The sequence below is a fragment of the Bombina bombina genome, chromosome 6 (assembly GCF_027579735.1).
Source record: "Bombina bombina isolate aBomBom1 chromosome 6, aBomBom1.pri, whole genome shotgun sequence".
Taxonomy (NCBI): domain Eukaryota; kingdom Metazoa; phylum Chordata; class Amphibia; order Anura; family Bombinatoridae; genus Bombina; species Bombina bombina.
The window spans coordinates 600,736,167-600,751,635 of record NC_069504.1 but is presented as its reverse complement, the minus strand read 5'-3'; the positions used below and the strand labels follow the sequence as shown (position 1 = coordinate 600,751,635).

Genomic DNA, 15,469 nt, shown 5'->3' with positions numbered 1-15,469 from the left:
ATTATGTTTTGACTATAAGATTAGTCACTTTCTATTTCACAAACCACTTATTTATCCTCAGGACACTGTACACGACTTTAACACAGTGTAACCTCTCTCTACACTTTTTGTTATATTGTATTAAAGGGACACTTAACCCCAAAAAATTATTTCATGATTCAGATAGAGAATACAATTTTAAATAACATTCCAATTGACTTCTATTATCTAATTTGCTTTATTCTTAAGATATCCTTTGTTGAAGAAATAACAATGCATATGTGTCAGCCAATCACACGAGGCATCTATGTGCATCTACCAATCAGCAGCTACTGAGCATATCTAGATATGATTTTCAGCAAAGCATCTAAAGAGAATGAAGCAAATTAGATAATAGAAGTAAATTAGAAAGTTGTTTAAAATTGTATGCTCTTTCTAAATCACGAAAGAAAAAATGTGGGTTTCATGTCCCTTTAAGCTTCCTAAGCACGTACTCTTGCATTTTATTGATTACAATTGATAACCATAATCTCTATCTGGGTATGGTCAGACATACTGCCAGACACTGTTTGTAACTTAAATAATGTTACTCATGTTTACATAATACATCTCTACGCCGCACTTAAGCCATTCTTCCTGTGAAGACGGCGTTCCTATCTTGTATATCTTATATTAGGAACGATGGTGCTGCTGTATATTTACCTTATCTTTGTTCTTGCTGTTTGACCGTCTGTTCTTCCATCTCACAGGCTGGTCCTTGACATTGGTGACCTAGAATACTCTGAGGAGAATACCAACATACTTGGGCAGGGTGGCAGTGGCACTGTTATTTATAGAGCTGTATACAAACATAAGCCAGTAGCAATAAAGATGTTCCAGATTAAGAAGTATAAGAATGCTCAGGATGTTGCCGTAGGTAAGTCATACAATTCCTACACAGTGTGACCATCAGTTTGCCATCTGATTAGATTGTAAGCTCTTTGAGTTAGTGGCCTATTTCATCCTGTGTAACGTTATACAGGTTTTGTTGCACTCCTCTGTTAATAAAAATATAGCCAGGAAATATACATCATATTTAGATCTATATTTTAAAATGAAACAAGGAAAATGTCTGTTTTTTTATAATTTTTGCTATATTTTGCTTGTATTAACTTGTAGTCAAATAGTACCCATGTGCTGTAGGACTAATATACAAAGTCACTGTGTTACAGTGTTTGAGTAACAGCCAGAACAACCTATTTGGCAAATGTAAATATGTTGTTGATTTTATGCTGTGCTCACGTGCCAGTATCTCCTCCCACAGACACAATGTTTAAGCACCTACAAGCGATGGATGCCATGCGCAATTTCTCTGAGTTTCGGCAGGAGGCCAGTATGCTCCACTCCCTGCAGCACCCCTGCATTGTTTCTCTGATCGGGATCAATATCCACCCACTCTGCTTTGCCCTGGAGCTGGCACCTCTAGGGAGTCTCAATACGGTCTTGGCTGAAAACAGCAGAGGTAACTCCTCTTTGTATCTGCCTTCTGCACAGATCCATTCAGTTTCACTCTTGTCCATCATCTGCAGATAATTCCAGCCTCTCCTATAGTGATCCAGTATTAAGTTATTGGTTTATTATTGCAAGCGTTACATAATGACAGGCTGTATATTTTTACTCTGTACTAGACGTGTGATTCCTTGTAAAGAGGAGCTCATCATTTGTCAGAAAATCTGAAAATCACAACGCTGCGTTAGGTATCAAACCTTAGTCTCTGTTTTATTTGGTTACTTTATAATAATGCAGTTTAGCATAATAGTTTTTATTACAGTGCAGTTCTGATACTATAATAAATCAGAGACTAGAGATCTATAAACAGCTTGTGCAGGTGTTAGTTACACACACACAGAGACTAGAGATCTATAAACAGCTTGTACAGGTGTTAGTTACACACACACAGAGACTAGAGATCTATAAACAGCTTGTGCAGGTGTTAGTTACACACACACATAGACTAGAGATCTATAAACAGCTTGTACAGGTGTTAGTTACACACACACACAGAGACTAGAGATCTATAAACAGCTTGTGCAGGTGTTAGTTACACACACACAGAGACTAGAGATCTATAAACAGCTTGTGCAGGTGTTAGTTACACACACACAGAGACTAGAGATCTATAAACAGCTTGTGCAGGTGTTAGTTACACACACACAGAGACTAGAGATCTATAAACAGCTTGTGCAGGTGTTAGTTACACACACACAGAGACTAGAGATCTATAAACAGCTTGTGCAGGTGTTAGTTACACACACACACAGAGACTAGAGATCTATAAACAGCTTGTGCAGGTGTTAGTTACACACACACAGAGACTAGAGATCTATAAACAGCTTGTGCAGGTGTTAGTTACACACACACAGAGAGACTAGAGATCTATAAACAGCTTGTGCAGGTGTTAGTTACACACACACACAGAGACTAGAGATCTATAAACAGCTTGTGCAGGTGTTAGTTACACACACACAGAGACTAGAGATCTATAAACAGCTTGTGCAGGTGTTAGTTACACACACACAGAGACTAGAGATCTATAAACAGCTTGTGCTGGTGTTAGTTACACACACACAGAGACTAGAGATCTATAAACAGCTTGTGCAGGTGTTAGTTACACACACACAGAGACTAGAGATCTATAAACAGCTTGTGCAGGTGTTAGTTACACACACACACAGAGACTAGAGATCTATAAACAGCTTGTGCAGGTGTTAGTTACACACACACACAGAGACTAGAGATCTATAAACAGCTTGTGCAGGTGTTAGTTACACACACACAGAGACTAGAGATCTATAAACAGCTTGTGCAGGTGTTAGTTACACACACACAGATACTAGAGATCTATAAACAGCGTGTGCAGGTGTTAGTTACACACACACACACAGAGACTAGAGATCTATAAACAGCTTGTGCAGGTGTTAGTTACACACACACACAGAGACTAGAGATCTATAAACAGCTTGTGCAGGTGTTAGTTACACACACACACAGAGACTAGAGATCTATAAACAGCTTGTGCAGGTGTTAGTTACACACACACACAGAGACTAGAGATCTATAAACAGCTTGTGCAGGTGTTAGTTACACACACACACAGAGACTAGAGATCTATAAACAGCTTGTGCAGGTGTTAGTTACACACACACAGAGACTAGAGATCTATAAACAGCTTGTGCAGGTGTTAGTTACACACACACACAGAGACTAGAGATCTATAAACAGCTTGTGCAGGTGTTAGTTACACACACACAGAGACTAGAGATCTATAAACAGCTTGTGCAGGTGTTAGTTACACACACACAGAGAGACTAGAGATCTATAAACAGCTTGTGCAGGTGTTAGTTACACACACAGAGAGACTAGAGATCTATAAACAGCTTGTGCAGGTGTTAGTTACACACACACAGAGACTAGAGATCTATAAACAGCTTGTGCAGGTGTTAGTTACACACACACAGAGACTAGAGATCTATAAACAGCTTGTGCAGGTGTTAGTTACACACACACAGAGACTAGAGATCTATAAACAGCTTGTGCAGGTGTTAGTTACACACACACAGAGACTAGAGATCTATAAACAGCTTGTGCAGGTGTTAGTTACACACACACAGAGACTAGAGATCTATAAACAGCTTGTGCAGGTGTTAGTTACACACACACAGAGACTAGAGATCTATAAACAGCTTGTGCAGGTGTTAGTTACACACACACAGAGACTAGAGATCTATAAATAGCTTGTGCAGGTGTTAGTTACACACACACAGATACTAGAGATCTATAAACAGCTTGTGCAGGTGTTAGTTACACACACACAGATACTAGAGATCTATAAACAGCTTGTGCAGGTGTTAGTTACACACACACAGAGAGACTAGAGATCTATAAACAGCTTGTGCAGGTGTTAGTTACACACACACACAGAGACTAGAGATCTATAAACAGCTTGTGCAGGTGTTAGTTACACACACACACAGAGACTAGAGATCTATAAACAGCTTGTGCAGGTGTTAGTTACACACACACAGAGACTAGAGATCTATAAACAGCTTGTGCAGGTGTTAGTTACACACACACAGAGACTAGAGATCTATAAACAGCTTGTGCAGGTGTTAGTTACACACACACAGAGACTAGAGATCTATAAACAGCTTGTGCAGGTGTTAGTTACACCACACACAGAGACTAGAGATCTATAAACAGCTTGTGCAGGTGTTAGTTACACACACACAGAGACTAGAGATCTATAAACAGCTTGTGCAGGTGTTAGTTACACACACACAGAGACTAGAGATCTATAAACAGCTTGTGCAGGTGTTAGTTACACACACACAGAGACTAGAGATCTATAAACAGCTTGTGCAGGTGTTAGTTACACACAACACAGAGACTAGAGATCTATAAACAGCTTGTGCAGGTGTTAGTTACACACACACAGAGACTAGAGATCTATAAACAGCTTGTGCAGGTGTTAGTTACACACACACAGAGACTAGAGATCTATAAACAGCTTGTGCAGGTGTTAGTTACACACACACAGAGGACTAGAGATCTATAAACAGCTTGTGCAGGTGTTAGTTACACACACACAGAGACTAGAGATCTATAAACAGCTTGTGCAGGTGTTAGTTACACACACACAGAGACTAGAGATCTATAAACAGCTTGTGCAGGTGTTAGTTACACACACACAGAGACTAGAGATCTATAAACAGCTTGTGCAGGTGTTAGTTACACACACACAGAGACTAGAGATCTATAAACAGCGTGTGCAGGTGTTAGTTACACACACACAGAGACTAGAGATCTATAAACAGCTTGTGCAGGTGTTAGTTACACACACACAGAGACTAGAGATCTATAAACAGCTTGTGCAGGTGTTAGTTACACACACACACAGAGACTAGAGATCTATAAACAGCTTGTGCAGGTGTTAGTTACACACACACACAGAGACTAGAGATCTATAAACAGCTTGTGCAGGTGTTAGTTACACACACACAGAGACTAGAGATCTATAAACAGCTTGTGCAGGTGTTAGTTACACACACACACAGAGACTAGAGATCTATAAACAGCTTGTGCAGGTGTTAGTTACACACACACACAGAGACTAGAGATCTATAAACAGCTTGTGCAGGTGTTAGTTACACACACACAGAGACTAGAGATCTATAAACAGCTTGTGCAGGTGTTAGTTACACACACACAGAGACTAGAGATCTATAAACAGCTTGTGCAGGTGTTAGTTACACACACCACAGAGACTAGAGATCTATAAACAGCTTGTGCAGGTGTTAGTTACACACACACAGAGACTAGAGATCTATAAACAGCTTGTGCAGGTGTTAGTTACACACACACAGAGACTAGAGATCTATAAACAGCTTGTGCAGGTGTTAGTTACACCACACACAGAGACTAGAGATCTATAAACAGCTTGTGCAGGTGTTAGTTACACACACACAGAGACTAGAGATCTATAAACAGCTTGTGCAGGTGTTAGTTACCACACACACAGAGACTAGAGATCTATAAACAGCTTGTGCAGGTGTTAGTTACACACACACAGAGACTAGAGATCTATAAACAGCTTGTGCAGGTGTTAGTTACACACACACACAGAGACTAGAGATCTATAAACAGCTTGTGCAGGTGTTAGTTACACACACACAGAGACTAGAGATCTATAAACAGCTTGTGCAGGTGTTAGTTACACACACACAGAGACTAGAGATCTATAAACAGCTTGTGCAGGTGTTAGTTACACACACACACAGAGACTAGAGATCTATAAACAGCTTGTGCAGGTGTTAGTTACACACACACACAGAGACTAGAGATCTATAAACAGCTTGTGCAGGTGTTAGTTACACACACACAGAGACTAGAGATCTATAAACAGCTTGTGCAGGTGTTAGTTACACACACACAGAGACTAGAGATCTATAAACAGCTTGTGCAGGTGTTAGTTACACACACACACAGAGACTAGAGATCTATAAACAGCTTGTGTCAGGTGTTAGTTACACACACACAGAGACTAGAGATCTATAAACAGCTTGTGCAGGTGTTAGTTACACACACACACAGAGACTAGAGATCTATAAACAGCTTGTGCAGGTGTTAGTTACACACACACACAGAGACTAGAGATCTATAAACAGCTTGTGCAGGTGTTAGTTACACACACACAGAGACTAGAGATCTATAAACAGCTTGTGCAGGTGTTAGTTACACACACACACAGAGACTAGAGATCTATAAACAGCTTGTGCAGGTGTTAGTTACACACACACACAGAGACTAGAGATCTATAAACAGCTTGTGCAGGTGTTAGTTACACACACACAGAGACTAGAGATCTATAAACAGCTTGTGCAGGTGTTAGTTACACACACACAGAGACTAGAGATCTATAAACAGCTTGTGCAGGTGTTAGTTACACACACACACAGAGACTAGAGATCTATAAACAGCTTGTGCAGGTGTTAGTTACACACACACAGAGACTAGAGATCTATAAACAGCTTGTGCAGGTGTTAGTTACACACACACAGAGACTAGAGATCTATAAACAGCTTGTGCAGGTGTTAGTTACACACACACACAGAGACTAGAGATCTATAAACAGCTTGTGCAGGTGTTAGTTACACACACACAGAGACTAGAGATCTATAAACAGCTTTGTGCAGGTGTTAGTTACACACACACAGAGACTAGAGATCTATAAAACAGCTTGTGCAGGTGTTAGTTACACACACACAGAGACTAGAGATCTATAAACAGCTTGTGCAGGTGTTAGTTACACACACACAGAGACTAGAGATCTATAAACAGCTTGTGCAGGTGTTAGTTACACACCACACAGAGACTAGAGATCTATAAACAGCTTGTGCAGGTGTTAGTTACACACACACAGAGACTAGAGATCTATAAACAGCTTGTGCAGGTGTTAGTTACACACCACACAGAGACTAGAGATCTATAAACAGCTTGTGCAGGTTGTTAGTTACACACAACACAGAGACTAGAGATCTATAAACAGCTTGTGCAGGTGTTAGTTACACACACACAGAGACTAGAGATCTATAAACAGCTTGTGCAGGTGTTAGTTACACACACACACAGAGACTAGAGATCTATAAACAGCTTGTGCAGGTGTTAGTTACACACACACAGAGACTAGAGATCTATAAACAGCTTGTGCAGGTGTTAGTTACACACACACAGAGAGACTAGAGATCTATAAACAGCTTGTGCAGGTGTTAGTTACACACACACAGAGACTAGAGATCTATAAACAGCTTGTGCAGGTGTTAGTTACACACACACAGAGACTAGAGATCTATAAACAGCTTGTGCAGGTGTTAGTTACACACACACAGAGACTAGAGATCTATAAACAGCTTGTGCAGGTGTTAGTTACACACACACAGAGACTAGAGATCTATAAACAGCTTGTGCAGGTGTTAGTTACACACACACAGAGACTAGAGATCTATAAACAGCTTGTGCAGGTGTTAGTTACACACACACACAGACTAGAGATCTATAAACAGCTTGTGCAGGTGTTAGTTACACACACACAGAGACTAGAGATCTATAAATAGCTTGTGCAGGTGTTAGTTACACACACACAGAGACTAGAGATCTATAAACAGCTTGTGCAGGTGTTAGTTACACACACACAGAGACTAGAGATCTATAAACAGCTTGTGCAGGTGTTAGTTACACACACACAGAGACTAGAGATCTATAAACAGCTTGTGCAGGTGTTAGTTACACACACACACAGAGACTAGAGATCTATAAACAGCTTGTGCAGGTGTTAGTTACACACACACACAGAGACTAGAGATCTATAAACAGCTTGTGCAGGTGTTAGTTACACACACACAGAGACTAGAGATATATAAACAGCTTGTGCTGTTGTTATTTATACACACACACAGAGACTAGAGATCTATAAACAGCTTGTGCAGGTGTTAGTTACACACACACACAGAGACTAGAGATCTATAAACAGCTTGTGCAGGTGTTAGTTACACCACACACAGAGACTAGAGATCTATAAACAGCTTGTGCAGGTGTTAGTTACAACACACACAGAGACTAGAGATCTATAAACAGCTTGTGCAGGTGTTAGTTACACACACACACAGAGACTAGAGATCTATAAACAGCTTGTGCAGGTGTTAGTTACACACACACAGAGACTAGAGATCTATAAACAGCTTGTGCAGGTTGTTAGTTACACACACACAGAGACTAGAGATCTATAAACAGCTTGTGCAGGTGTTAGTTACACACACACACAGAGACTAGAGATCTATAAACAGCTTGTGCAGGTGTTAGTTACACACACAGAGAGACTAGAGATCTATAAACAGCTTGTGCAGGTGTTAGTTACACACACACAGAGACTAGAGATCTATAAACAGCTTGTGCAGGTCGTTAGTTAACACACTCACAGAGACTAGAGATCTATAAACAGCTTGTGCAGGTGTTAGTTACACACACACAGAGACTAGAGATCTATAAACAGCTTGTGCAGGTGTTAGTTACACACACACACAGAGACCTAGAGATCTATAAAAGCTTAGCAGGTGTTAGTTACACACACACACAGAGACTAGAGATCTATAAACAGCATGTGCAGGTGTTAGTTACACACACACACAGATACTAGAGATCTATAAACAGCTTGTGCAGGTGTTAGTTACACACACACAGACTAGAGATCTATAAACAGCTTGTGCAGGTGTTAGTTACACACACACAGAGACTAGAGATCTATAAACAGCTTGTGCAGGTGTTAGTTACACACACACAGAGACTAGAGATCTATAAACAGCTTGTGCAGGTGTTAGTTACACACACACACAGAGACTAGAGATCTATAAACAGCTTGTGTAGGTGTTAGTTACACACACACAGACTAGAGATCTATAAACAGCTTGTGCAGGTGTTAGTTACACACACACACAGAGACTAGAGATCTATAAACAGCTTGTGCAGGTGTTAGTTACACACACACACAGAGACTAGAGATCTATAAACAGCTTGTGCAGGTGTTAGTTACACACACACACAGAGACTAGAGATCTATAAACAGCTTGTGCAGGTGTTAGTTACACACACACACAGATACTAGAGATCTATAAACAGCTTGTGCAGGTGTTAGTTACACACACACAGAGACTAGAGATCTATAAACAGCTTGTGCAGGTGTTAGTTACACACACACAGAGACTAGAGATCTATAAACAGCTTGTGCAGGTGTTAGTTACACACACACACAGAGACTAGAGATCTATAAACAGCTTGTGCAGGTGTTAGTTACACACACACACAGAGACTAGAGATCTATAAACAGCGTGTGCTGGTGTTTGTTACACACACACAGAGACTAGAGATCTATAAACAGCTTGTGCAGGTGTTAGTTACACACACACAGATACTAGAGATCTATAAACAGCTTGTGCAGGTGTTAGTTACACACACACACAGAGACTAGAGATCTATAAACAGCTTGTGCAGGTGTTAGTTACACACACACAGAGACTAGAGATCTATAAACAGCTTGTGCAGGTGTTAGTTACACACACACACACACACACAGAGACTAGAGATCTATAAACAGCTTGTGCAGGTGTTAGTTACACACACACAGAGACTAGAGATCTATAAACAGCTTGTGCAGGTGTTAGTTACACACACACAGAGACTAGAGATCTATAAACAGCTTGTGCAGGTGTTAGTTACACACACACAGAGACTAGAGATCTATAAACAGCTTGTGCAGGTGTTAGTTACACACACACACAGAGACTAGAGATCTATAAACAGCTTGTGCAGGTGTTAGTTACACACACACAGAGACTAGAGATCTATAAACAGCTTGTGCAGGTGTTAGTTACACACACACAGAGACTAGAGATCTATAAACAGCTTGTGCAGGTGTTAGTTACACACACACACAGAGACTAGAGATCTATAAACAGCTTGTGCAGGTGTTAGTTACACACACACAGAGACTAGAGATCTATAAACAGCTTGTGCAGGTGTTAGTTACACACACAGAGACTAGAGATCTATAAACAGCTTGTGCAGGTGTTAGTTACACACACACAGAGACTAGAGATCTATAAACAGCGTGTGCAGGTGTTAGTTACACACACACAGAGACTAGAGATCTATAAACAGCTTGTGCAGGTGTTAGTTACACACACACAGAGACTAGAGATCTATAAACAGCTTGTGCAGGTGTTAGTTACACACACACACAGAGACTAGAGATCTATAAACAGCTTGTGCAGGTGTTAGTTACACACACACACAGAGACTAGAGATCTATAAACAGCTTGTGCAGGTGTTAGTTACACACACACAGAGACTAGAGATCTATAAACAGCTTGTGCAGGTGTTAGTTACACACACACACAGAGACTAGAGATCTATAAACAGCTTGTGCAGGTGTTAGTTACACACACACACAGAGACTAGAGATCTATAAACAGCTTGTGCAGGTGTTAGTTACACACACACAGAGACTAGAGATCTATAAACAGCTTGTGCAGGTGTTAGTTACACACACACAGAGACTAGAGATCTATAAACAGCTTGTGCAGGTGTTAGTTACACACACACACAGAGACTAGAGATCTATAAACAGCTTGTGCAGGTGTTAGTTACACACACACAGATACTAGAGATCTATAAACAGCTTGTGCAGGTGTTAGTTACACACACACAGAGACTAGAGATCTATAAACAGCTTGTGCAGGTGTTAGTTACACACACACACAGAGACTAGAGATCTATAAACAGCTTGTGCAGGTGTTAGTTACACACACACAGATACTAGAGATCTATAAACAGCTTGTGCAGGTGTTAGTTACACACACACAGAGACTAGAGATCTATAAACAGCTTGTGCAGGTGTTAGTTACACACACACACAGAGACTAGAGATCTATAAACAGCTTGTGCAGGTGTTAGTTACACACACACAGATACTAGAGATCTATAAACAGCTTGTGCAGGTGTTAGTTACACACACACAGAGACTAGAGATCTATAAACAGCTTGTGCAGGTGTTAGTTACACACACACACAGAGACTAGAGATCTATAAACAGCTTGTGCAGGTGTTAGTTACACACACACACAGAGACTAGAGATCTATAAACAGCTTGTGCAGGTGTTAGTTACACACACACAGAGAGACTAGAGATCTATAAACAGCTTGTGCAGGTGTTAGTTACACACACACACAGATACTAGAGATCTATAAACAGCTTGTGCAGGTGTTAGTTACACACACACAGAGACTAGAGATCTATAAACAGCTTGTGCAGGTGTTAGTTACACACACACAGAGACTAGAGATCTATAAACAGCTTGTGCAGGTGTTAGTTACACACACACACAGAGACTAGAGATCTATAAACAGCTTGTGCAGGTGTTAGTTACACACACACACAGAGACTAGAGATCTATAAACAGCGTGTGCAGGTGTTAGTTACACACACACAGAGACTAGAGATCTATAAACAGCTTGTGCAGGTGTTAGTTACACACACACAGAGACTAGAGATCTATAAACAGCTTGTGCAGGTGTTAGTTACACACACACACAGAGACTAGAGATCTATAAACAGCTTGTGCAGGTGTTAGTTACACACACACAGAGACTAGAGATCTATAAACAGCTTGTGCAGGTGTTAGTTACACACACACACACACACACAGAGACTATAGATCTATAAACAGCTTGTGCAGGTGTTAGTTACACACACACAGAGACTAGAGATCTATAAACAGCTTGTGCAGGTGTTAGTTACACACACACAGAGACTAGAGATCTATAAACAGCTTGTGCAGGTGTTAGTTACACACACACAGAGACTAGAGATCTATAAACAGCTTGTGCAGGTGTTAGTTACACACACACACAGAGACTAGAGATCTATAAACAGCTTGTGCAGGTGTTAGTTACACACACACAGAGACTAGAGATCTATAAACAGCTTGTGCAGGTGTTAGTTACACACACACAGAGACTAGAGATCTATAAACAGCTTGTGCAGGTGTTAGTTACACACACACACAGAGACTAGAGATCTATAAACAGCGTGTGCAGGTGTTAGTTACACACACACAGAGACTAGAGATCTATAAACAGCTTGTGCAGGTGTTAGTTACACACACACACAGAGACTAGAGATCTATAAACAGCTTGTGCAGGTGTTAGTTACACACACACACAGAGACTAGAGATCTATAAACAGCTTGTGCAGGTGTTAGTTACACACACACAGAGACTAGAGATCTATAAACAGCTTGTGCAGGTGTTAGTTACACACACACACAGAGACTAGAGATCTATAAACAGCTTGTGCAGGTGTTAGTTACACACACACACAGAGACTAGAGATCTATAAACAGCTTGTGCAGGTGTTAGTTACACACACACAGAGACTAGAGATCTATAAACAGCTTGTGCAGGTGTTAGTTACACACACACAGAGACTAGAGATCTATAAACAGCTTGTGCAGGTGTTAGTTACACACACACACAGAGACTAGAGATCTATAAACAGCTTGTGCAGGTGTTAGTTACACACACACAGATACTAGAGATCTATAAACAGCTTGTGCAGGTGTTAGTTACACACACACAGAGACTAGAGATCTATAAACAGCTTGTGCAGGTGTTAGTTACACACACACACAGAGACTAGAGATATATAAACAGCTTGTGCAGGTGTTAGTTACACACACACACAGAGACTAGAGATCTATAAACAGCTTGTGCAGGTGTTAGTTACACACACACACAGAGACTAGAGATCTATAAACAGCGTGTGCAGGTGTTAGTTACACACACACAGAGACTAGAGATCTATAAACAGCTTGTGCAGGTGTTAGTTACACACACACAGATACTAGAGATCTATAAACAGCTTGTGCAGGTGTTAGTTACACACACACACAGAGACTAGAGATCTATAAACAGCTTGTGCAGGTGTTAGTTACACACACACAGAGACTAGAGATCTATAAACAGCTTGTGCAGGTGTTAGTTACACACACACACACACACACAGAGACTAGAGATCTATAAACAGCTTGTGCAGGTGTTAGTTACACACACACAGAGACTAGAGATCTATAAACAGCTTGTGCAGGTGTTAGTTACACACACACAGAGACTAGAGATCTATAAACAGCTTGTGCAGGTGTTAGTTACACACACACAGAGACTAGAGATCTATAAACAGCTTGTGCAGGTGTTAGTTACACACACACACAGAGACTAGAGATCTATAAACAGCTTGTGCAGGTGTTAGTTACACACACACAGAGACTAGAGATCTATAAACAGCTTGTGCAGGTGTTAGTTACACACACACAGAGACTAGAGATCTATAAACAGCTTGTGCAGGTGTTAGTTACACACACACACAGAGACTAGAGATCTATAAACAGCTTGTGCAGGTGTTAGTTACACACACACAGAGACTAGAGATCTATAAACAGCTTGTGCAGGTGTTAGTTACACACACACACAGAGACTAGAGATCTATAAACAGCTTGTGCAGGTGTTAGTTACACACACACACAGAGACTAGAGATCTATAAACAGCTTGTGCAGGTGTTAGTTACACACACACAGAGACTAGAGATCTATAAACAGCTTGTGCAGGTGTTAGTTACACACACACACAGAGACTAGAGATCTATAAACAGCTTGTGCAGGTGTTAGTTACACACACACACAGAGACTAGAGATCTATAAACAGCTTGTGCAGGTGTTAGTTACACACACACAGAGACTAGAGATCTATAAACAGCTTGTGCAGGTGTTAGTTACACACACACAGAGACTAGAGATCTATAAACAGCTTGTGCAGGTGTTAGTTACACACACACACAGAGACTAGAGATCTATAAACAGCTTGTGCAGGTGTTAGTTACACACACACAGATACTAGAGATCTATAAACAGCTTGTGCAGGTGTTAGTTACACACACACAGAGACTAGAGATCTATAAACAGCTTGTGCAGGTGTTAGTTACACACACACACAGAGACTAGAGATCTATAAACAGCTTGTGCAGGTGTTAGTTACACACACACAGATACTAGAGATCTATAAACAGCTTGTGCAGGTGTTAGTTACACACACACACAGAGACTAGAGATCTATAAACAGCTTGTGCAGGTGTTAGTTACACACACACAGAGACTAGAGATCTATAAACAGCTTGTGCAGGTGTTAGTTACACACACACACACACAGACTAGAGATCTATAAACAGCTTGTGCAGGTGTTAGTTACACACACACACAGAGACTAGAGATCTATAAACAGCTTGTGCAGGTGTTAGTTACACACACAGAGAGACTAGAGATCTATAAACAGCTTGTGCAGGTGTTAGTTACACACACACAGAGAGACTAGAGATCTATAAACAGCTTGTGCAGGTGTTAGTTACACACACACACAGAGACTAGAGATCTATAAACAGCTTGTGCAGGTGTTAGTTACACACACACACAGAGACTAGAGATCTATAAACAGCTTGTGCAGGTGTTAGTTACACACACACACAGAGACTAGAGATCTATAAACAGCTTGTGCAGGTGTTAGTTACACACACACACAGATACTAGAGATCTATAAACAGCTTGTGCAGGTGTTAGTTACACACACACAGAGACTAGAGATCTATAAACAGCTTGTGCAGGTGTTAGTTACACACACACACAGAGACTAGAGATCTATAAACAGCTTGTGCAGGTGTTAGTTACACACACACACAGAGACTAGAGATCTAAACAGCTTGTGCAGGTGTTAGTTACACACACACACAGAGACTAGAGATCTATAAACAGCTTGTGCAGGTGTTAGTTACACACACACAGAGACTAGAGATCTATAAACAGCTTGTGCAGGTGTTAGTTACACACACACACAGAGACTAGAGATCTATAAACAGCTTGTGCAGGTGTTAGTTACACACACACAGAGACTAGAGATCTATAAACAGCTTGTGCAGGTGTTAGTTACACACACACAGAGAGACTAGAGATCTATAAACAGCTTGTGCAGGTGTTAGTTACACACACACACAGAGACTAGAGATCTATAAACAGCTTGTGTAGGTGTTAGTTACACACACACAGATACTAGAGATCTATAAACAGCTTGTGCAGGTGTTAGTTACACACACACAGAGACTAGAGATCTATAAACAGCTTGTGCAGGTGTTAGTTACACACACACACAGAGACTAGAGATCTATAAACAGCTTGTGCAGGTGTTAGTTACACACACACACAGAGACTAGAGATCTATAAACAGCTTGTGCAGGTGTTAGTTACACACACACACAGAGACTAGAGATCTATAAACAGCTTGTGCAGGTGTTAGTTACACACA

The 15,469-nt window shown here is 40.7% G+C and overlaps 1 protein-coding gene across 1 annotated transcript in view; it reads left to right on the top strand.

The window, feature by feature from the left end:
* LRRK1 (leucine rich repeat kinase 1) overlaps window positions 1-15,469 on the top strand; it is a 395,700-nt gene that overhangs the window by 325,753 nt on the left and 54,478 nt on the right. The window contains exons 25-26 of the mRNA XM_053717594.1: window positions 729-895; window positions 1,283-1,480. Coding sequence (XP_053573569.1) covers window positions 729-895; window positions 1,283-1,480 — 365 coding nt within the window. The remainder of the gene's footprint in view (window positions 1-728; window positions 896-1,282; window positions 1,481-15,469) is intronic.